We start from the raw sequence: 24,424 nt of genomic DNA, 5'->3' as shown, positions 1-24,424 counted from the left end.
TTATGTTTGCTTAAAAGCAGTATTTAAAAAAAAAAACATAACATATCATTTACATTAACGGGGAATAACGTTAAAAAGATATTGAATGTTAAGAGTCGATTTTTACAACTACACGTTTTGATATAACTAGGTATCAATGTATAAAAAAACTATTGATAATTTTTGAGTTTAAAAAAAAACACACAATATGCTCGCAGTTGGTGTCACGTCATGCCCGCCAAGTGGGCTTTTAACAAGTATTATGTACAAGCGTAAGGCGATAACGTAATACATGCCGTTTTTCCAACAAGGCGCGAAACGTCTCATTTTCAGGAAATTAAAAATTTTAAATTATAAAATGAGTTTGCTATCCACAGTGAGTTGGTTGTAATTCCTTCTGCTAAAAATACGAGTATATATTTGCGTCGCCATAGTATCAACATTTTTTCAGCTAGGTGAATGAAACTTTTTGGAAATATCAATTAACAGACAAACAACAAATTTTAAAGGATATTCTTAAGAAAGGGTATTTTGTAAAAGAGGTATTATGGAATGTTTTTCACTAGGGAAACTATATTAATAAGGCGACGATATTTTAAAACTGATTTTAGCCAGCCAAAATAAAATACGTTATTCATTAAAATAAACAGTTTTTATTTTACAGATTTGTACATATTTCGTATTATAATACGTAAAATTAAATAAAATACCATCGTGATACATTGAAGGCATTTTTTTATGTATAAATATTATGTATGTATAATAAAATGGTTTGTTATTGTTACTGTTTCCTAGTAAGGAATTCATCTAATTATTTTTCCGTTTGAAGTCTACTCGTAAAAGGCAAGAATAATCGTTTTGCAATAGTTGAGAATGTGTATTTAAATTGAATAAGTAATACATGTTTTAATTTTTTTAGAGAAAAAAGATTTTTAAGTTTTCTATTTATAAGAAATGTAATATTTAAGGGAAAATTAATATTTGCATGCAAAAAAAATGAGGTATATGTTAATATTAAAATCGGAAAATAGGATGTTTAAAATGTTATATTCGTTATAATTAATCCAAATTAATAGAATTTTAAAATTATTGCCAAATGTTTTCCAAATCCAAATCTTGAAAAAAAATATTAAAACACTTCATAAATATTTTCTTAAGGTTGCAAATCATATGGGTATTTTTTAAATTACTGCCAAAACCTTTTTTTTGTATATTACTGGAAACATTATTAACAAACTCTTTTATAAATAAAGCTTAAAAACTGTAAAGGTAAGTACGTATTCTTTTTTCAAAAGCGTGTACATACAATATATTTAATACCATGATGATTTTAAATTTAAATTATTAGTACCGAAAAAGATTACAAATATGATACATTTTTTTGACTTGTAAAACTGTCAGTGAACATTATAATGTCTAAACAAATAGTAAAGGTGATATGAAATTGGACCACAGAATATATATTTTTTTAAATTAAAAAACGCATGTGAAAAACAGGTATTTTAATTAATAAACGAAGGCTTTTTTCGAAAAATACCTGAAACGAAATAATTTTAATAGGTTTGAAATCATACATATTTTATTTATTTTTAATCCAAATATGTGAAATACTGTTTCCACTTTGTGAGCTGTTAAAAACAAAATAAAGAGTTTTTAAATAGTAGAATTTATATTTGAGGCACTGACTTTATGGTTAATCGTTACAATTAAAATTTTACTGCAAAAAACTTTTTTTTTTAGATAATGCACAATGGAAAGTCAAAGGATACCTTCAAATGTAAAAGTATTTTTTATAATACCAATGGAAAAAAAATAAATTAAGGGATGGTTAGCATTACTAAAAAAAAGCAATTAGCACGAATTCTTAGAAAAAAGTACATAAAATAATAAAGTTTAAAAAATACAAAATGTATTATTTTTATTTATCGATCCTTCATTTTTCATATTTTCCCCTGGTGAATATGCTGGTCTATCACTTTTAAACATGTTTTTATGAAAAAAAACTTCTTTTCAACTTAAACATTTTTTACGCTGCAATTCTTCTTAATAATTCGGTCCCGAGTTAGTTTATCCTTTTATTTTCAAGGCACTTTCGTTAAAACACTTTAAAACTTACAAAATAAAAAGTTTCCTTGACACTAGAATTTCAATTCTTCCAACAAATGTTTATAAAGCAAATAGCATATTGTGTACAAATAAGACTTTTCGTTCATCCCAATAAAAGCTTCAGTCTTTGAAATCAATCTCAAACATGGCGTAGGAAATTGAAGTAGATAATATGGAATAGAAAAAGGACGCGTTAATGCTATTTTTTAGAAATAAAAAAAACTTAACTTAAACATTGTTTTTATACGACGATATAATTTCACAAAAATATACGAAGATTTTATCATTAATCTATTCATAGTCACATTTTTATGAATTGTTTTCAGCACAGTTCTATGGTGGGAAAATCGTGGCACTTTATGTTTGGTCCTTATTAAGTACTTATTTTAATTTTCCTTCTACATAACTTCCGGTCCATCTTCCACGACTTCTATTCTTCTTGCCTTTTTCAACTGTAATTTCTGCAAAGGGGGGATGGCAAACAGCATAACACCACTTATTGTTATGGCGATCCCAGCTACGTAAAAGCCAGGATCATAGGATTGCAGAGCATCATAAAGCATACCTGAAAAATAACAACAAATTGATTTAACAAATATTAATGTAAAAACTATTTAGAGTTTGTTCGTCTCAAAGTGTCTAGCAATCGGGCAACCTTTTGAGAATCATAAAGTTCTGAGTTTGACTATCGAAAATCAATTAAAAATATACTCACAAAAATACATTAAAAAAATAGGTACTTTATCGAAACTAACAAATGAACTTATCAAATAATAGTAAGGTATTTTTCATTTTGATAAGAATAAAAATTAAATCATAAAATTGATGAAATGAAAAAATAATATTTAAATTCATTGTAGAACGTTACTTGTTTTACAGAATATTACAACTTTTCAACCCTGGAATTTACTCCAAAACTATGTTTTTACCTGAAACTTAATGTAACGATGTAAATTAATATAAGTTCTTTATACCATTTTTAAAATAACGTAATATGAAATAACATTTTTTTACACTTTGTCTATTTTTTTTTGTGTTTATTTAAAATTGTAATTATTATTTCATTAAAAAATACATAAACATAAAAACTTTAAAAACCCACGTTGACAAATATCCTTCTAAGAATTATAGATGAACTATTTTTACGATGAGTTTGTGTTTCCAAAACCGTTATTATAAAATTACAAAGGGAGAAATGAGGAGGGCAAATTAACCGAGTACAGAGGACAGCCTAGAATCATAAAAAACTAAACGGATGACTGTAAAAAGATGACGCAGGGTTTTACTAATGGATCTATTCAATATTATTTTGGGTACTCTTTAGTTTGAATCGGTGTTATACCGTATGAAAGGGTTTTCATTCAAAAGTTTTCAGAGCTATGAACACACGATGAAATACATTTTTTTATTCCATATGACGGATTTCTAAAATGTAAAAAAGCTTCCAAAAATCAAAATAATCAACGGGTTTTGCATGATATTCGACGAGTGACGTATTATTAAAACACATCGTTCGGCATTTAAACAATATCGGTTATTTATACTGTTTCTTTAATTATTATTCCATTTATTTTGATAATACATTCCATGTAAAAAATTTACAAAACCCATTAATAAAATAAATAATAATATTACCAATTGAGAGTTTGGCTTATATTTTTATATTAGCAAATTAAGAAGTAATTCATAAATGTTTACGTAGCAGTAATAGAAGGTAATTAATTATTTTCATAATACTATACGTATTTAATTTTATTTTCAGTTGGTATTAGGGCATTGGGCAACCGTGTTATCAATACAGGATTAGGTTTCCGACTGGGTCAACCCTATAATATCAATAGTGCTTTTTCCCGTTTTATTTTGTAATGCAGTATTTCAAATATATGACTTTTCATATACAATTTTGTAAAAATAAAAACGACGAAGTCACACTGCATGAGTGATGTACCCAGTGCTCGAATTAGGAAAATACGAAGGAAGCGAATACCTGCAACAGGAGATCCTAGTGCGGATGCGACTCCCTGGAAGAGGAGCAGCATTCCAAATGCGTCAGTTAACCTTTCCAGCCCCAAGAGATCCACCAGGATCACAGAAGTAAGGCCAACATAGGCCCCGATGGTGAACCCGAATACGGAGGCATACACCGCTAGCGAATAAAAGTCGAGGCAAAAGACGCTCAATAAGGTGCCTGAAAAAAAATAAATTTGTTGAATTATTTGTCCTTTATTTTTGTAATACCTAATTATACTTATTTATTTTAAAAATATTTGTTTAGAATTGACCAATCAACTAATGAAATGTTCGTGTGACTAAAATCTAGCATAATTATGGTAAGCTGGAGATTGATAAAAATAAATGTAGATGTAATGCCATGTACGTTTATTTAATGATTTAGATAAAATTATAAATACAATTATCAATGAAGCTTCTCGGAACAGTTTTACTTTTATTTCATCTTGACCAACGAGCGCTTTCACCTAAGAAAGCGTCTTCAGAACTGGTAAATTGTTTACAACATGTTGCACTTCTGTAATATTTGTTTAGGTATAAGAAGATCACATAAGTATTTTATTAAGTGACAGACAACATAAATACTATTACGACTGGTTTGCAAAAACAGTTCATTTTTCGGATAGTTAATTGGGATAAAGTCCTAGTAATTTTAATATTTCATATTATTTAAAGGTTAAGGAAAGAACATATTGAAGAAGTAACAGAGTGGACAATACACTTTTTAGCAGATTAACTTAGAACAATACCTTGATTTTATCATTAACTATGGACTTTAACAAGAAATATCTACAGAAAACAGTAATAAATGTACTTAATATTATGATATTTGGTGGATTCATTTAAAGAATTAAAATATATTAAATTTCCATGCACCCTTAAATTCACGTTTTTAAGTCAATTGACATATACAAATAATAAGGATTAAATATTGAAAAATACATACTTAAACCGCAAATTGTTAGCGATGAGTTGTAAATGGCCAATCTATTGATCCACGGCTTATCTGACAAGTATCCTAATATGATTCTTCCTAATGTGTTAGCTATACCAATAATGCTCAGTAGATATGACGAGAGGTGTTTTGGGATTCCTAACTCATCAGATTGCGCTATTATATACACATAAGGAATGTAGAAACCAATACTCGTTAGGAAGTTTGATATCGTGAAGATTATAAATACTGGATCTGTTAGTAATGAGAAATCTATCAGAGTCTGAATGGTGTCTTTAAAATCTTTAGTTGTTGGTATTCCAGCAGGTGGGGGTACGTGTGACCTCACGCTCGACCTAGAGCCATATTTACCAACAAGATTTTTTTCCTCCGGGGTCAAACTTCCCCTTCTGTGACTCGCGAGGTGCACGAGGCTCCCTTGGTACAAGATATCTGGTCTGTACATTACCCCACTTCCAGCCCGTCTCAGGGACTGGCTTCTGTTTGCTCTGTTATCGACTGTCATGTTAAGCATAGGTTGGCTGAGTGCCAGCCGCGCCGTGTCGTTTTCATTTTTGAGCTTTCCATTTGTAGGCATCTGGCCATTCGGTCGTCCATTACCTTGGACCCTCAAATGGTTTCTCATGTGGTCTGTACTATGAGATCGCTGTATCGAGTCTCCGTTTATCACGATCGGAGTGACGTCTAAGTGCGATCCACGAGAGAGTTCGTGAACTTTTTCTGTGCTCAGTAGAGTCATTTCTGTTGGTGGTTCTATGAAGTCATCCGGGATCTCTGTTTCTAGAGGTCGGAAAAGCGCTCCAAATATCACGCAGTTGAGAATGATCGCTCCTATAATTAACATGGCTCCTCTCCATCCATATTCAGAGATGAGCATCTCCGTCAAAGGAGCGAACACAAAAGTTCCTACTCCGGAGCCACAAACAGCTATCCCGGTAGCGAGGGATCGGTACTTTTCGAAGTACACCGTGACGCAGACAATGGCTGGGAGGTAGATGAGGCCGAAGCCGAATCCAGCCCCTACTCCGATGGTGATAAAGAGAGTGACGACGTTGGCAGCGAACACACTGATGATGACACATATGGATGCCAGTACCGCTCCCCACATCGCCACCAGTCGGCACCCATACCAGTTCACGAACACGCTCGATATCGGCCCTGAAAATGAAAAGCACGTGATCAGTGAATTGTAAATATTTTACTCCACAAATCGTAACCAAAATAGTAACGGCTATCACACTCATCTCTGCAAACAAGCTGTCGGTAATTTTTTTACGAAAATAGTATTTTGCGAGTAAACATTAAACATTTTTGTTTAATGATTCTGTAAATACAACTTTGTTTATGTTTGAAAATATCACAGCGCTGTTGTCAAGCATGCCAAAAATAAATTCATACATGCATTGTTTATTTTAATATTTTATCTAGAAATAACTAGCTTAATGCTTGACATAGTATGTCATTCACAAACATATAATTTTAATACGACGTGACGGATGATATTAAAATGGCAACAACGGCTTCTTTTTGACAAAGGCCAACACAATGACTACTCGCATAGGACTTCGGGTTTGATGTCCTGTGAAATCTTAATAATTCCCTATGAATTATTTTAGTCGTTTTTACTGCAACTCTACAATACACTATGGAGTGGACAATTCAAATTTGAGGTTACAGAAGACGGACGAAAAAAATCAGCAGCTAAATCAGTAAATATATATATATATAAAGTAAAAAGCATAAGAAAAGCACATAAATTCATGTATATGAACATTTAATTATATTTCAAAAATTAGTATAAAGGAAACGAAGTCTAGCTGATTCATTTTTGTGAATTATATTTTATTTCGTTCATTTTATAAACGGAGTGAATAATACTTCTCTCAGAACACAATAATTGCGCACAAAGAAAGCTGAAGAAAATAAGTATTTATATTTTCGGGGTTTAGCTAGTACATAAGCTGTAAATTAATCGAATTGTACTGACAATACTCCCACTTCATTCTCGATAATATTTATATGTATGTACGTAAATAAGTTTGCGTAAGATTATATTTTAGATCTCAGATCGAATTTTTCCATTGCTCTCGGAGATAAAAGTATTTAAAATAATCAAGCTTTTAAAAAATCTGACGCAATATCTTTTTTTCTCTTTAAATATATTGAAAGTCTGAAAATAATAATAAAAAGTTAATCCATTTAGCAACAGCGTAATTGATAAAAATCCAGGACTGTTATTTGCATAGGTCTTTCAACTGTTGATTTTTTGGCAGGGATATTAAAAAAAATGGTGAATGCGTAAAGCGATCACTTAAACCAACAGTTGACAAGGCTAAAACCCCGTAAGTGACTAAACTTCTGCGTTTTCTTCTCAAAGTGGTTTTGAATTTGTTTAAATATCTCTCAGAAAACCCTAGTTTACCAGTATTTACAAATGATGTATTATTATTATTCGTGTAGGTATGAATAACCTCCTTACGTCATCGCGCTTGTGTAGATAGATGCATTGTGACGGGGCCCCATAGATTAATTCTTTCCTCTAATCTTTTAAAGAGCCAGGCTACTAAGTTGAGGGTAAGTAAGTGCTTTCATATCTAAGGCTAAAAATCTCTTTCTCTAAGCCCAGGTACTTAAGGCTAAAGTCAGGTAAAACGCACGAAAAATGAGGAAATCATACGATTTTGCCGGTACCGGTATGAAGGTAATAAAAACCTAAATAAGATGTGGTTTGAAATTGAATATTACAACCAGAATTATCTTCTTGAAAAAAAAGATAATATCATTCTATAAAAAAAGGTTTCAACTAAAATATTTCAATATTTATTTTTTTCAAGTACAAGTATTATTATCGAAGGCACAATTTTACGTAGAAATAAAGAAAAATCACACAAAAATTTATGTGATTTAAAATGCTTGTATTTCTTTTCAAAAACAGATAAATTAAGATTTTTTTCCGCTATTTTAATATTCAATTTATTATCTTTAAATAATTAGTTTTTTTTTGGTTCAATACTTAGTCTATATAATGAGAATCGAGATACCTAAGTTTAGGCTAAATTTGGAATGGCGTAATTTGCCGGTCGAAAAGTAATTATATTTTAGTCACATTAAACTTTTAAGAATATTTTTTAAAAGAAATATCTTTAAAAATATGGTTTTTATTTCATTTATGCTTTTTTATTATTGAGTGATTTTAAAAAACATTCGTTTTAAACTAGCAAAATCGTATGATTTTCGCATGTTTCATGCGTTTTACCCGACTACAGCCTTAAAGTATCGTGCTATTAGGTAGAGGGCGAACACACTCATCCTCAGGTTTAACTAATGGTCCACCGAAGATGCAGCTTCATTTAAGATATGAAGGATTACATTCACATATCAACGTAAATGTGTTTTATCATCTGCACTGCAGAACCTACATTTAGAAGTTTATGTGAGATAAATTCTCGCAAGGTGTTTATTTGTGATGGCCCTAGTAATAATTCTCACTTGGTTTCGGCAATATTGACTCAAAATAGGTAATAAATTAATCTTTACATATTTTCTATCGTCTGATGGTCCGTATCAAATTAATAATAAATAGGTATATCGTATATCTAATAACAAAGTCAATTGGTTTATTTAGACACAGCGCACCACTAAAAAGGCGTATTGGATTATTGAGTATGATCTAAGCTGCTTATATAAACGCTTTAATGTTTTCCGATATCTAAATACTAAATGCATACATGAACTATTCAATCATTGAAACAAGATAAGAATATTATATTTTGGGTTTGAGCTATGTAATCAAATTGTATTGATTTTATGTGTAATGTTTAGTGTATCGCACGTTACCGCACATAAATGTCTAGTAAAATTGACATTCGAATTCTTTAAATTCCAAGTTTTTGTATAGAAATAACACATCGATCAGATAAATTCCTTTCTCTAATGCTTCCCGCCAAATTTAAAACTTAAGTAAACCTTACATTACAAATTTATATACCTTACATATTTGTTTCTGGCTAGTATTACCAAGAATGGTAAAAGCCATAATAAAGAAAAAAAAAAAACCTTATATATTCCCCTTTACTCTTGTTGACTACTTGCTTCGTAAATACCAACATTTCCTTATTCCTTTTAAAACAAGCTATCTTTAATATAAATTTATTTTACTAACATATACGGCAAAAATGGCTTTTACAAAAAATATGATTTAGAACATTCAGTAGAAGTTTAAAACAATTTTTAAGAAAATGTAAAAAACAAATTAAATGATAAAATATTTTGAAGGATTAATATAACAAGAAAATCATAAAGCATAGTTTCATAAGTGTAATAATTATACTAGAGGTTAAATTACCATTCACCATCTTTGAAAAAGTTCAATAGGTTTGTTCTACAAGAACAATGCACTAAATATATCCGATACGTGGGAATAACTATTGCCGAGTTCCCGGAGTCTATTTAATACGGCGTCACATGTAGATATATACTGTCTGTGAATTATTGCTTTAAAATGGTGGCATCTGTCTATATTAGTTATGATATCAGTCAACAAATATTTTAATTTTGATCTAGCTGGGAATCGAACCGTAGAATTTGAACATACTGGATTTATTTATTTAATTTAATTGCATAAATACGAAATAAATAAATTTAAAGCGAAATTGAGAATCAAATGCACTTACTATAAAAATTAAAAATACAAACAAACAAAACAAACAAACCATCACGCCGTTTCCCCGTAGGGATAGGCAGAGAGGATAGAACGCCGTATCACCCTATCTTGACATACAGACCTCGCTTCATCTACATTCATACATCTTCTCATGCACTCACGACGATTATTCATACTTTTGACATGTCCATCTTCAAGTATTTGATGGACTTGACTTTCTCGACCTTCCTCGTTTTCTACATCCATCAACATTCGCATCGTAGATCCTTTTAGCCGTTCTTTCGTTGTCCATTCGCTCTACATGTCCAAACCAACGCAGCACCCCTTTCTTGATTCTGTCGATAATGCATATCTCAGCCTTACACAGTTTACGGGTCTCGACATTTGTGCACCGATCATACATCTTTTTCCACACATTCGCCTAAGGGATCGCATTTCGACAGCATTTAACCCACTGTAATCTTAATTTTTTCAATTCTATACATCGCTCCCACACATTAGAGTTGGCACTAGAACTCCGTTGTGAACTGCTAGTTTAGCCTCCTGCGATAAACATTTGTTTGTTAAAGTAGATTTCAGCGCACCTTTCACCCTGTTCCCGGCACTCACCCTCCTTTCAATATCTTTCTCGGTCTTTCCATCCTCAGTAAACATACTTCCCAGATACATAAATTCTTCTACTTGATTGAGAATATCTCCGTTCACGCTGATCTCACATTTAGTTATATTTTCATCCCTTTCGAAAACCATCACTTTCGATTTATCAACATTCATAAGCAAATCCATCTAAATAAGCAAATGTTATAAATACCCTTAAATAATATAAGATCTGAGTCTTAGAACAAGACAGAGAGCAATCAAAGCCTACGTTTTGCCGGTGCTACTGTATGGAGTGGAGGAAGGAAGACTCACAAAGTTTCAAGGATAAACGAAATTGAGGGCAACGAACTATGGTTGTGCAGAATAATGCTGCGAATCTCATGGGCTGACCGAATCTCCAACGAAGTAGTTTTAAGCATCATGCATAAAAAGAGGGAGTTTCTACCAAAATAATAAAAGCCACACACTTTACATATTTGGTAATGAGAAGTATGGCTTTCTCCAACTAATAGGGAAATGTCACTTTTTTTTACATTTTTGAAGTAATAAAGGTCTATGAAATACTTCTTCTTTTCCACATCCGCTCCTAAGTGGGGCATGTGGACATCACCAGTTGCCTCCAGGAGACCCTATCGCCAGCCAACACTCTCACTTCTTCCCCTGTCAATCCAGCGTCCCTAAATTCCGCCGAATAAAGTCTAAAGATCGTCATTGACGTCCTTCCAGGACGGCGTGATCCCGCAGGCTTAAAAAAAAGGCAACGTGGGTTTAGGTTCTCCTGAGGCATGCGCAGCACGTGTCCAAGCCAGGTCCACCACCGCATCCTCAAGACGCTCGTTGTAGGAGGCTGCTGCGTCCGTTCTCGGACTTCAATGTTAGTTGTAAAATCGAAACACCTTATGCCTAATATTCTTCTCAAGCACTTACTCTCAAAACTCAGAAATTTGGTGTTTTGAGCTTTGGTAAGGTGCCAAGATTCGCACCCATATAGGAGAACTGGCATTGGTGGTCAACGGCATGCTAGGTAGTAGCGGATACACCGACGCCAATAAGGTGTATCTATTAAATACTGCACAAATACTCCATCCTGCAAGTCGACCTCCTCGTGGCGGCCACCGGGCAATGCAGCATTAACTGTAGCAAACGGCAAAGGGTGAAGGCGAGTCTTCGGCGCCTCAAAACCAATCTCCACTTGGCTAAGGGAAGGAAAACCTCGACCAAAAAACTGGGTCGAGCCGACCCTAAGGGCCCTTGCAGCCCAGGCCTCGAAAGCGCGGGACTAATCATCCAGCCTTTTTTAACACCACATAAAACTGATATTGTCGAACTCAACCACACTAATTTTTCAAACAAATACATGTTTTTTATACCAACTGTATTTATTAATTAAATATTATCTCTATTTCTAGTATCTTTAAAGTAACTACATTGTTTCAAGCCCTTTTACGAAGTCATTATATAGAACTTAGGTTTAATGATTTGGAGTAATTGTAAGAGTAATAATTTAGGCTTTGCGCTGTTAATCAGGAGGATTATTAAGTACTCAAATATCAGTCATGTTTCGGTTAATTAGAAAATTTGAATAAGTAGCTTAGTTATAAATATTCATTATGTATTTAATTACATTTGATGATAATATATAGTCAATTTATTAAGGTATTTGACGCAAATGAAACCTGTTTTAAAATAACTTAGCTTAAACCATTGACCGTTTGATTCATGCATAAAAAAATTGCTTACAAAATAAAAAAACAATGATTTTATTAGCATGTTTCCTATAATAGCCCAGAACTTAAAAGGTTTTCTAGCGATTTTTTCAATCCAGACCTAAAGATGATTTGTGTTCGAGCGGATTAGAAATACAGTTATTTTTAACAATATTTGAGTTTGTCCAAATGATCGTAGACAAAAGACTGGATTTAACCCCTTTGGGAGTCATTAAGATTAACAAATTACAACAGGGATGGAGAATACCTTAAATAAGGGAATATGGAAGACTAGGCATTTACAGGGCTTATGACCTGTCATGGAGTTGATACAGTGCTTTATTTATTTAGTTTTTTATTGCTTAGTTCTTGGCATGAACACTTGACAAACTTACTACTATGCTTTATTTTTTATAAATTTATTGATATCATTCTAACTTTGCTAGAATTCCACTCGTCCATGCGCTTTGTAGCTGCACGATGATTGGTTATCTAGCTTTCATATACCAACTTAAAAATACCTAAATTTTATAAATGGGGTCTAGAATTCCAATCGTCTATGCGCTTAGTAGCTGCAAGACGTGTTGTAATCTTACTCCTTTTTATTATTCATATTATTTTATTTTTTTTTAGTATCATTAATACACTCAATTTATTTGTCAATTTTTAAAATGTGTAAATGGGGGCTAAATTTCTAACTGTCTATGCGCTCTGTAGCTGCAAGACGTCCTGTAATCTAGCTCCTATCTGTTATATTTTTTTATTGATCTTAATTGAAAACGAGGAACTAGAATCCCAACCGTCCATGCGGTCTGTAGCTGCAAGACGTACTGGGATATTTATTAATTGTACAGCGCCCTTGAGGTGATTTTCACAAAAATGGCGCTATATAAATTATCCAACTATATATATATATATATATATATATTGGCTGGTTTAAGTAGCCACTTTACACACTGTGTAACATTCACCATTTTGCCTATGTTTGAACATCCAAATTCTTCAATTCTTCCGTTTGTTAATTTTAGTGAAGTTAAAGAGCTGAAACGTTTATTGTTGTGAAGAGATTCATCTGACTGAATTATTTCACATACTAGGCAACGCCTGAAAATATTTTTTCAATTTTTAAACTTCTTCTTGGACTAGTTGGTTTCAGCCCTGTAAATGCCTAGACTTCCATATTCCCTTATTTAAGGTATTCTCCATCCCTGTTGTAATTTGTTAACAATTATTTATGTAATGTTATCAGAATCTTAGACGAGTTTTTTTCGATCAAATGGAGAAATGTACTGTAGTGGTTAGCGCATTCGCCTACCATGCTCGAGGTCCCGTGTTCGATTCCTGGGAAGGTCAGCCTGAAATATTGGTTTTAAATGTGGTTTTACGATTAAGTATTTAATTTTCCTTAGACTGAAACCTGAAGCGTAATATTGATCACTTTACCATCCTCTGTAATAGATAATCAAGTTACACTCCATTTTGTCAATGCAGAGGCTTATGCACTATCGTGTGCTGATTAGGTTTTGACGGTGAAGATGAGACCTGAAGATTGGGGTTGGCTAATACAAACCGGTTGACTAAGCAGTCAACTGTCTAAATAAATAATGTGAAATGAAAAAAAGTTAAAATAACTTATAATAGTTAAGAAAAATATTTTTGAAACGTTCTACACTAGTGTTTATACATTCCACTATTATGATCTTTTAAATAATAGCATTCAAGGTAAAAAAAAATGTTAATAAACAACAAACGATTTGATTTTTTTCCCCACTTTAATTTAATTTAAAACGATCTCACAATAATAGGAAAATTTCATAAACTTTAAAAAACATCTTCCATGAAAATGAATTTAAAGAAAACAGTAGTAATTAATTTAGAGTAACGTCCTTCTTGGAATGGATTGCTTAAAAAAAAAAATTACATTATTTTTTTGGTTGAAACCGTTTCATTTAATTACTAACTTTAAATACAAGAATTAAGGTTTTACATTAACATTTTTAAATACTTAACCAATATTTTGTTGAGTATTCCATGTAAAAAACACTTCCTAAAGTACAGAAGAACTTACACTATATACTATTTGAAACTATTAAATATTGTGTATGGTGGCGCATATATTTACTAATTTATTTCAATGTACAATACCGCACTACTGCCAATTTAATGTGCATGGAAAAGATCCACCTCTCTCGGTAGGCTGTTCAACAAACATTCTAATATAAACGCTAAATTTGTCCTGCAATCAGGAAGAACAAATGGTCTGTGTTGCTTAACTCTTAGATATTGCTCGGTAAATATAAGTTTATGCGCTCCAAAATGTTGGGATTATAAATTGACCCATTCAGAAGTTTAAAGACCATCATTAGCTAGGCAATGCTCGTTCTGGCCCGCAAACTTTTGATACCAAGCATACCTAAAAGGAACGATGATGAGTACTGCAATAGGTAGTATCCGTACTCTCTCATGTAGAGGTAATGAAGAAACTTGATATTCGTGTTAAATAACATATGAGGTGTCTTCACAATAATAATTTCTCTCAATTCGCAAATTACCTGATGAATTTAAATCACGATTTTAATAAAAATACAGGAGTTGAAATCTTACATACAAATAATACAGGGTTAAAAGTAAATATAATGGAAATATTTCACATTAAGAAAGCTTTAAAATATTATTTTTCTTTGATCAATAATCAAACAACCCTTAAAACGATGTTCCAGTGTAATGGTCACACTAAACCTATAAAGCTCACCCCCTTCCTCCATCGATTCTACCTTTTTTCAACTATTTTTTTCAAACAAAATATAATATTTTGTAAAATTTAATCAGTTCATGTTTGTCCTAATCAGTGCATGTGCTTTTTAAAATGCATGTCGTGTTGGTTTTATTTGTGCAACAACTATGGTGAAGGTGGATGGTGGGTTTTGCATGTTGGTTTGCATGTTGGTTTAATTGGTGTCCTGATGAAGAGACGGACTCTAAGCTGGTAGACATAGAAAAGTCGGTATGTGGTTATAAACAAATACTTAATAACATTTAGTAAAATGTTTGACCACAAAGTTAATGCTTTAAATAAGAAACTTGTTCTTTGTTATTTAAAAAAAATAAAATTATCTAGATAACAAATAAAAATACAATATTACTACCAAATACAATTTTTGCATTAATTAAATACATATTTTTACATTAACGTTGTAGTGTCGATTATTGTCACAATTTCAGAATCTAATCTACCTATAACCTTTGCTTACTCTAACTCAGTATTCCTTCATAACCCGCAATAACCGGACCTTGTGAGCGTCCACGTGATTATTTCGCGTTAATCGCCGCGCCGTTTTATATTTATTGTCCATCCAATCACGCCAGTGTAGTGCCAGAAGCTCGCTGCAGAAGGCCTTCTGCGTTACGCAAATTTGGTGGCGCATCCATAGTGCCAAGTGTCTGGACTCAACGGCTGCAGAAACGAAAAACGACTGGAACAGGTAAATGGCTTCCCTTTTAGTAAACCGTCCTTGTTAGAGGCTTCGCCATGAGAACACTAACTAATTTCCATTAAATTATAGTCCACCCACTCAATAATATCGTAGGAGCCCTATGACTTCGCCTCCGAGATTTCGCGCCCCGAAAGCGCAGGCAAAAATCGCTTTCCCCATCAACGTATTTATGCTTATATTTCAAAACTCTTTTGAACTCTACGAAAATTGAATATCAAAAGTGATTACCAGTTGAATCATTTGATAAACAACCTTTTCAAGTAATTAGTCACTTAGGAATTAATTTCAATGAATTAGTGTTTTATATTTTTTTTAATTGACTTTTTTCCAACAACTTCGAATTTTCTTTCGGATAATGGGATTATAAATTACCAAGTAACCTGTGGTTTCAGGCATTCTTTTTTACATTAAGCAAAGTGGTTTGTGCTAACTTTTCTAACTTGGTTATTTTCAATATAAAGTTGGTAAAACTTCGATAAATTACCTGAACATAACGTCACACCGACTAGGATGGAAACGATCCACGCTGTCTTTCCCTTTCCCTCTTGAAAATATTCCAGAAACTCCACGTAAAAGATCCCAAAGGAATATGTCATTCCATCAGCTGAAACAAAAAAGGGGAATATTAAAATTTATTGCTAGAACTTCGTTATTTTGGACTTCATGAACATAAGAAAGATTTGTTAACAAAATATTCGTTAATTTAACCAAACATTTAGAATGAGGTCGCCTTGATTTAAAAAAATACATTTTCAATAATTTATGATTTAATTTATTTTTTATTTGTTAATACTGGAAAATACGGCAATGGTTTTTTAATTTTGGTGTTATTTTTTTATTATTGCGCTATTTAAAAAAAACCTTCGTTTTAAATTGGCAAAATCGTATGATTTCCTTATTTTGCGTGCGTTTTACCAGACAGCCTTAATATCTGTATGTGTTAGAATATATTTTATACTTTTAACGATCGATAAACCACAGGAGTCACATTGAACAAAATGTTCAGAAAACTAGATTATATGATTGTGCAATTTCCAAAACATTATAACTTTAATGAGATAATTTCAATATATAAAAAACCTTCAATGTAATACAATGATTATTTTAATAAAAACAGAATATATTTAAATAGTATGGGACTACTAAAGTTAATTGCATTAAAACAATGTGGCCTTCAAATTTTGTTACAACTTAAAAAAGCATTTTTACGACGAAAATGGACTTCGGTATAAAACAGCTTATTGCGATCATTTCTTAATTTTTAACTTCAAAACGGTAAAAGAGAAACTCCCATAAACAAATATTGTAATTTTTAGTAGAAATATACGTGTATTTATTAAAATTAAATAAAAAAAAGACTCCCATATTGTAAAAATATATCATTTCAAAATTCTTCAATGTATAAAAGAATGAAAATGTTCGTTGAAATTTCTGAAAGCGAAGGGATTATAAATTAATTGAATAGTTTAATTTTTTAAGTAGTAATTTAAAAATTTAATGTTTATAGTATAAATATTATGTTATTTAAACTAACTAAAGAAAAAAAAAATTAAAAACAACTGTACTTTTTGTTGTTAATTTTACAGCTTGATATTGCACCACTTGTGTAAAATCGATCATCTTACCTATATAAATGTGCGTAAATATCAAAACAATGATTCAAAGATGATCTAATTTATTTAATTTTTTTGTAAATTTATTTACTTACCCTTACGGATTATTACATTCATTGTATAAAAATAATAAATACATTTTTTATTCATACTGTGTTGTTCAAAATATATTTTTTTTTAATCTTTGAAAAAATTCGTCTGAGTCTTTTGTTTAGTTTTGTTTGGTTGTTTATTGTATAATTTCAGTCCCTGGTTTATTAGTCTCGACTGTCCTTGTTTTGTTTTAGAGAGTTGTGTATGATATTTTTCTGTTATTCTCTTATTATGTCCATGTTTACTACAATTTTTAACAAGTTTTAGTTCTTCGTCTACAATTACATTAGCGGATAGTTAATGGATAAAATTTAATGATTCTAGTTGAAAGAGTTCAGTTATATTTAATTGCTTAGTTTGTATAAAAAGTTTTCCAGTTGCGGTTAGGTCAATAAGTTAATGTCAGAATCATAATATAAAAGTGATATTCTTACTTCGAAAAAATAGTTTGATGAGTTTAAACTTATAAATTATCTGTAACATTGATGTGTCAAACCAAAAACCACACAACTGAACTTACAACAACGTATTGTTGTGAACTTAGATTAATATTTGGCAAACCTGATAATAACATAGCAAAACTGTTTTAACCCCGCAAAACACGCTCTCTTTGACAAAATTGCCGACAAGCTTTGTTTATTACAAACAGCAATTAACTTTTTGTAATTTGGGAATTCATATTGGTAGTAAATCCCAAGGTATTTTAACGTCTAGTTTAGAACACGAAGCTCCTATTTAAATGTTATTTTATTTTTGACACAAAATTTTTCATCATAATAAAATATTCACTTTAGATAATTAAAAATAAATATGGATTAATGATATTTTTTTTTTGAAAGAAATAATATTGTTTAAAACATTTTTGCGTTATTCTAATTACAAAGGTAACAGATGTTCTATAAAAATGTGTTTTCCCTCTTTTTGTTCAACTTTTATATTTCAAAATAATAAATTTTAAAAAATTATCACATTTTTTGTATTTTTTATGTATTAAACGTAACAGCCAAGCTAAATAAGTTTGCCTGATTTTAAACATCAATTATCTCAGTTTGAGGTTCGTGTAAGATTTTTCCATAACACCATCTCGTATGTTATATTATGTCAGAATATGTACGTTGATTTCGAAACGTCATTCTATAACACTGAGTAAATATTATAACACTCTGTGGGTGTTTTGAATGATTTAATACTCGTAAACATATAATAAGACACATAATAAGCTCTGAATTAGTGTTATGGTTTCGCATGATTGCCTTGTCACAATCTGCTGTCATTTAAAATATATATTTCAAATCTCCGCCAAATCGTTCACAATTTTCTTACATGTGCAAATGTGCACAGTAATTATTTGGGAACACAAGGCTACACTGCAATTATTAACAAGTCTCCACAACACTTATTAAATTACCCGGAAATCAGTTGCAATTATTTCAATCGTGAGAACGATCAATTCAGGATATTGTTGGCTCTGGAAGTTGGTTATGTCGCACGAAATAGTGGACTTTACTTATAAACTTGGTATGAAGTTACGCCTAGGCATACTGAATAAAGATGGTATTCCCATCCGTATTCTACCACTATGCCTAGACGTGACTTTATACCAGGACTAAATTTCTGTCTTTGTTTGAAATCGTTCTTTTAAATTTAATTTTAGTAATTACAAATGTTTTTTTTAACATATTACAACAGATTTGAAGAACATTTTAGAGAAGGTAAAATAGAAGTCTAGGCTTATGACCTGTCATTAGCTTGTTTGAGTGGCCACTTTACACACTATAAAACATTCCCAATTTTAGATATGTTTGAAAATCCAAATTTCTTAAATTCTTCCATCCGTTGATATTAGTGAAGTTAAAGAGCTGAAACCTTCATTGTTGCGAAGAGATTCATCTGATTGAATTATTTCACCTACATACTAGGCAACGCCTGGACATTTGTTCTCATTTTCTATATTTTATACCAGGTGGATTTATAAACAATATTTATAATATCATATGAATCATCATATCATATCATATCAACAATATTTATAATATCATATGCCCCACTAAAATAGACACAATCAACGTTATGTTGTTCCCTTTTCCACACCTCATAAATAAACTGATTTTGTTCTTTTTCTAAAGTAGAGTAAAAAAGAAAGTTTTCAGTATTGGTACGTCTTTTGTTTTTCAAAAACATTTATCATATTTTTGTAACGCGCGCCCGAAGACAGCGGACAAATTAAGAGTTTTCGGATGATTTTAGTTCCCATAATTTAGAATTTAGTTAAAAAAAACAAAGCAACAGGAACACGTCAATGGTAAATAGTAAAAACCTTTATTGTGTAAAAAAATCAATGCTCTAGTACCATAATCCAGGGAGAAAATACGTTTGTATGAAGAAAAGTAAAACCGAGTTTTCTCTTAAGATTAAACATTATTCAGTTTTTTTTTTAAAACTTTACTTTATAATTATTTTACGTAACATAAAAACAGGATTGATGTTTTTTAATATAATCATCAATCTATTAAAACACATAGACGCACCCTTAACCTCAGTCATGCCCAAACATTCCATCATGCCCAAACATTCCATCATGCCCAACGCGTATTTAGTCGTTCTTTAACCGCCATCTGGGTTTTGACTTAAGCTTGACATTTATTTCAAAACCAAAACACCTTTTTGTGCCGTGAAAGCGTGTAAAAACCGTTCGGATAAACGTAAAAAAGATAGTGTAACTTTTCATTGGTAAGTAGATACCTAGGTACTTGTAAATGATTGAATTCTAAAATATAAAATAAACATTTTTCAAATATAGAATTCCTTTTATAAATGTCGAACTCTACTCTTCTACTAACAGAGGTGCTCTTTATGTAGAAATACGATATAAAAAAAGGATTAAATGTCAGTTGATATTACCAATAGTCCAAAAAAAAAATCCATCAAATTAAAAGGAATTTAGGGAGAGACTGATCGGGAGCCATAAAAAACGAACGTTGTTTTTAAAAATTCAAAAACAAACTTTTTTTATATAAAAAGTAAGATCTTTTGATTTTTTTAGTATAATATGCATTCTCATCGAATTCAGCCCTGGTGAACGATGAATAAAACATTAACGGTCCTAATTTTTTTCTAATTAACCAATTGAAGATTCTAAGAATCACAAGCATGCCCATACCAAAGCTCGCCATTTCCCAAAAAACAACATGTACGAGTAAATCGGTTAAGTAGTTATTTCCTTGTCCTTGCTGCGTATCAGGCTATGATCAGTCAGTTTTATTGATTATTATTATTTAAATTACTATTGAACAAAGTAGTGCATAAGGTACAGCCAGTGTAGTTTGATCATCGTTTCATGCTCTATGTGCCAGACTAGGAACAATGAGAAACAGCATTTCAAAAAAAACCTTATCAATCAATATTTTCACATCCACTTGCCTGGAATCGAACCCAGGACCTCAAGAATAGAAGGCGAACGGGTCAACCAGTACACAAAGATGCAGACAAGCGCCGTGGCGTAGTTGGTTAGAATGCCGACTGTGAAACTGACGTCGCGGGTTCGATTCCTGCCAGTTGCGAGAACAAATATAAGACAGATTTTTTTTAACTGATCTGGGTGTTGTGGTGTAATTTTCTTTCAGTTCCTCCCATATCCTCTCTTTTCCACCTGCTGACAAAGCTACAAAATAGAAGCTTAGCGGATTATTCCTTAAATAAAAAATAAAACTTATCTACACTCGATTTCCTTCGTTAGTTTTTTTACCTGAGAGCAGTCATCAAGTCAGCACTATATTCCTTATCTGCTTGGACACAGAGATCAGGCTATTGGTTAAAAATATTATCTTAACATTATTGCAATTTCGATTACTATTTTTATTTTTAAAATAAGTAGGCATTTGTGTGTGAACTCGAATGTACAATAATAAAATAACTCTGTGCCATTTAACTAAAAAAAATATTTCAGGTATAAAATAAATCTCTGGTACTTTAACCCGTAATTTGTATGTATTATTTAGAAGTTGTACTTTACACCCCCATTTCTATTCATTTATTCTTAATTCGTTATTTATCTTCATCTGTTCGCACTCGCGATTTCGGAATAACCTTTTATTCTTCCATTTTTTTATTCTTAGAGTTTTAAGTAATCTAAATCTTTATTTTAAATTATTGCATATTACAACCGAGATGAAGAACATTTCGGAGAAGGGATTTTTTTTTATATTTTTTAAAATTTCAATAAAATATTTTTCAATATAAAAACATTTAAATAATTTTAGGCGTCGCCTAGTATGTAAATAAATCTCACCTGCATCATTAAAGGTTTCAGCTACACAAACATCAGCAGATGGAAAAATTAAAAATTACACATGTTTAAATATAGGCAAAATGGTGAGTGTTACAGTGTGTAAAGTGGCCACCTAAATCAACCAATAACAGGGCATAAGCTCTCTAGATGCCTAGACTTATGTTTTCTCTTCTCGAAAATGTTTTGCATTTCTGTTGTAATATATATTTTTTGAAAACATTGTTTACTTTATAGGTTGATTAACTTTTTTACAAAATAAAAATAACCACCGACTTGCCAAGAAAAAAATACCTAACGATTATAAAAATGTATGTTTTAAAATAAATATGGCTTTTTAACAAATCGGGAATAACATTAAAGCTTTATTAAATATTCACAGATTCCAATGATGTAGCTGTCAGTTAAAAAAATATTTTTAATTCATGATTTTCACTATTAAAAAAGAACACATAAAAACGGCTCGCAGTTAGTGCCACTTCACTTTGACGTCTCATGTTATGCCCTCTGATTGCGTTTCTAAAAACAATTCGTGCTAAGTATAACACGGTAACGTAATACGTGCCGTTTTTCCTGTTTTCGAGAAATCCCGTTTTCAGGTTATTTAAAATACGAGGTCTCACGGAGCCATTACAATCGTAATTTTTTGCATCTGTAAAAATAATTGAAAAAAAAAGATTTTGGATGCTACCCTAGAGCCAAGTTGGACTAGTCCAATTTTAAAATTGTTTGTCAAGGCAAGATTAATTCTTTATCCGAAAATAGTAAAATACCCACCACTCGTGTTTATTTTGCCGTGGCTTTAAACTCACAGTAAAGTTTCCTCGTAAAATCTTTCAGAAATCCTAGTTACATAAAACAGTTTCAACGTTCATATTTTATTCAGCTTTGCGTGCCTTTAAAATTAAATCAGTGTGGATTTTGAAATACTCGTATTATGTCCTCGTTGCTTCATTAAAACTAGAAATTTGGATATGACTTCAGCATATTTCATACTGTATAGTGGTTAATTTTTTTTTTTTTTATGGTTCACAAACAATTCATAAAACATAAGTATAATACTCACAATTTCTTACGTTTATATATTGTTCATCAATTATATTATGTGAACATAACACGTACAAATATTGAAAAAAATATATTTGAATAATTTATACCGTCAACAATATCTCATGTATGTTAACCGCATTAACAAATCAGTATTAAACAAATCTCTCAAACTTCTCGGTTTTATCAATAGAGTGACGACGGACTTCAAAAATATTAATACCATCAAAACTCTTTATTGCTCACTAGTTCGACCCCATCTAGAATACGCTTCTCCTATTTGGTCTCCATTCTACAGGACTCATATTGACCATATTCAGTCTGTCCAACACCGTTTTCTAAGAAAAGTGGCATGGTTGCTCGGGTTGCAAAGGGGTAATTATTCCTATTTTGAAATAGAGCAATCTCTTGATCTATCTTCATTGGAGAGACGTAGAACTGAGATGGACCTAATATGCATTTTCAAAATACTGATTGCTATAAGTGATGTCCCATCTCTGTTGCAATCAATTTTTTTTCATGTTCCCAACCATGTCACTAGAAGTCAAAATCTGCTATTTATAAAATCTTCTAAGAGCAACTTTTGTTTTTATGCCCCAATGTCCAGAATGTGTAGATTAGTCAAGTCATCACACGACTTGGAATTCTTTGGGATAGATCTTCCGGCTTTTCGTAGATCTCTTCGTGACTAAACAGTGTGGGATGAAGTTGGATTGGCATGGTTTAGCTCGAAGTCTTATGTCTTTCGTTTTTATGAATTTATTGTATACCAATATTGTTTTGCCTTTGTTTGTCTTTGTTACATAGTTTTATGTTCTTTTTGTTCAGTTTCTTACATTTATGTTTCTTCATGTAACTTTTGTAATTGGCTTATGCCGTATATATAATAAATAAAATTTAAATAAGACGAATGTTAGAGAGATGTTTCCTTGTCCGAGCGGATGTTATATGTGTGAAATAGAACCATAATCCCAGACTTGTGTTTTTTTTAAATTTAAATTTTATATATTTTTTAATATTTAAATTTTATATATTTTTTAATTGCTACTCTCAGGTAAAACTCCTGAAAAAAGGAAATCGAAAAGGCATAAGTCCGCCTCTCAATGTGTGTTGTGTTAGATGCTTGAGATTCCTTTTTAGATACCTAGAAAGGTCGACATGATATGACATAAAAATTTACAAAATTTACAACATAGATTATTTTAGTTAATTTATTTATTTTTGCACCACAACAGGCCAGGAGGCCCAATTACAGTGATGAATTACATCACAGAATACTCAGGCTTGAGAATTTTTTTATTTAATTTTTATGTGTTCTCACTAGGAATAGAACCCAGAACCTTCCGTGAGTGAGTCAAGCGTCTTGACCACTACACCACGGAGGCCGCCTAACTTTAAATATTTCAATTGAAAAATTTTAAAAAAGGTTAAGACAACAAAGAATGCATAACTGGTATTATATTTTTTTTATAAGCGATGAAAATTTATTTAAACTCGATACCAAGCAAAGCCAGAGTCGGGTAAAAAGATAGTAAAACATTTATTTATTTATGTGTATGAGTGAAATAATTAACTAATGTATTCGTTTACAAGGTGTAACGGACACAAATATCAAATATAACCTAGATATAATAATTTATAACAACCTAAGATGGAGGCAGAAAATTTAGATGTTGCCAGGTAAAGTTTTTATAGCTTATAAAAGGTATTCAGGGGATGAATGAATTGTTGTTGACTGGTTTATGTTGCTACTTTATAGACTGTGCAATATTCACCATTCTAATTTATCAAATAACTCTGCAGTTTTACCCACATCAATACAAGTTTCAGCTCTTTTATATCGCGAATTTAAGAATTGTAGACATACGGATGT

General features: G+C 31.4%; 1 protein-coding gene across 1 annotated transcript in view; it reads right to left on the bottom strand.

Annotated features, from left to right (window-relative positions):
- Positions 1-612: 612 nt before the first annotated feature.
- The window catches only part of Mct1 (Monocarboxylate transporter 1), a 64,255-nt gene continuing 40,443 nt past the window's right edge, over positions 613-24,424 (bottom strand). Inside the window, exons 2-5 of the mRNA XM_088229821.1 lie at positions 15,998-16,117; positions 5,042-6,208; positions 4,073-4,273; positions 613-2,650 (exon numbers count right to left, since the gene is read on the bottom strand). Coding sequence (XP_088085947.1) covers positions 2,484-2,650; positions 4,073-4,273; positions 5,042-6,208; positions 15,998-16,117 — 1,655 coding nt within the window. The 3' untranslated portion in view covers positions 613-2,483. The remainder of the gene's footprint in view (positions 2,651-4,072; positions 4,274-5,041; positions 6,209-15,997; positions 16,118-24,424) is intronic.

Source organism: Micrasema longulum, unplaced genomic scaffold (genome assembly GCF_059751315.1).
Source record: "Micrasema longulum isolate JH-2025_06_02 unplaced genomic scaffold, ASM5975131v1 h1tg000056l, whole genome shotgun sequence".
NCBI classification, from domain to species: Eukaryota; Metazoa; Arthropoda; class Insecta; order Trichoptera; family Brachycentridae; genus Micrasema; species Micrasema longulum.
This window is presented reverse-complemented; position numbering and strand designations above follow the sequence as displayed.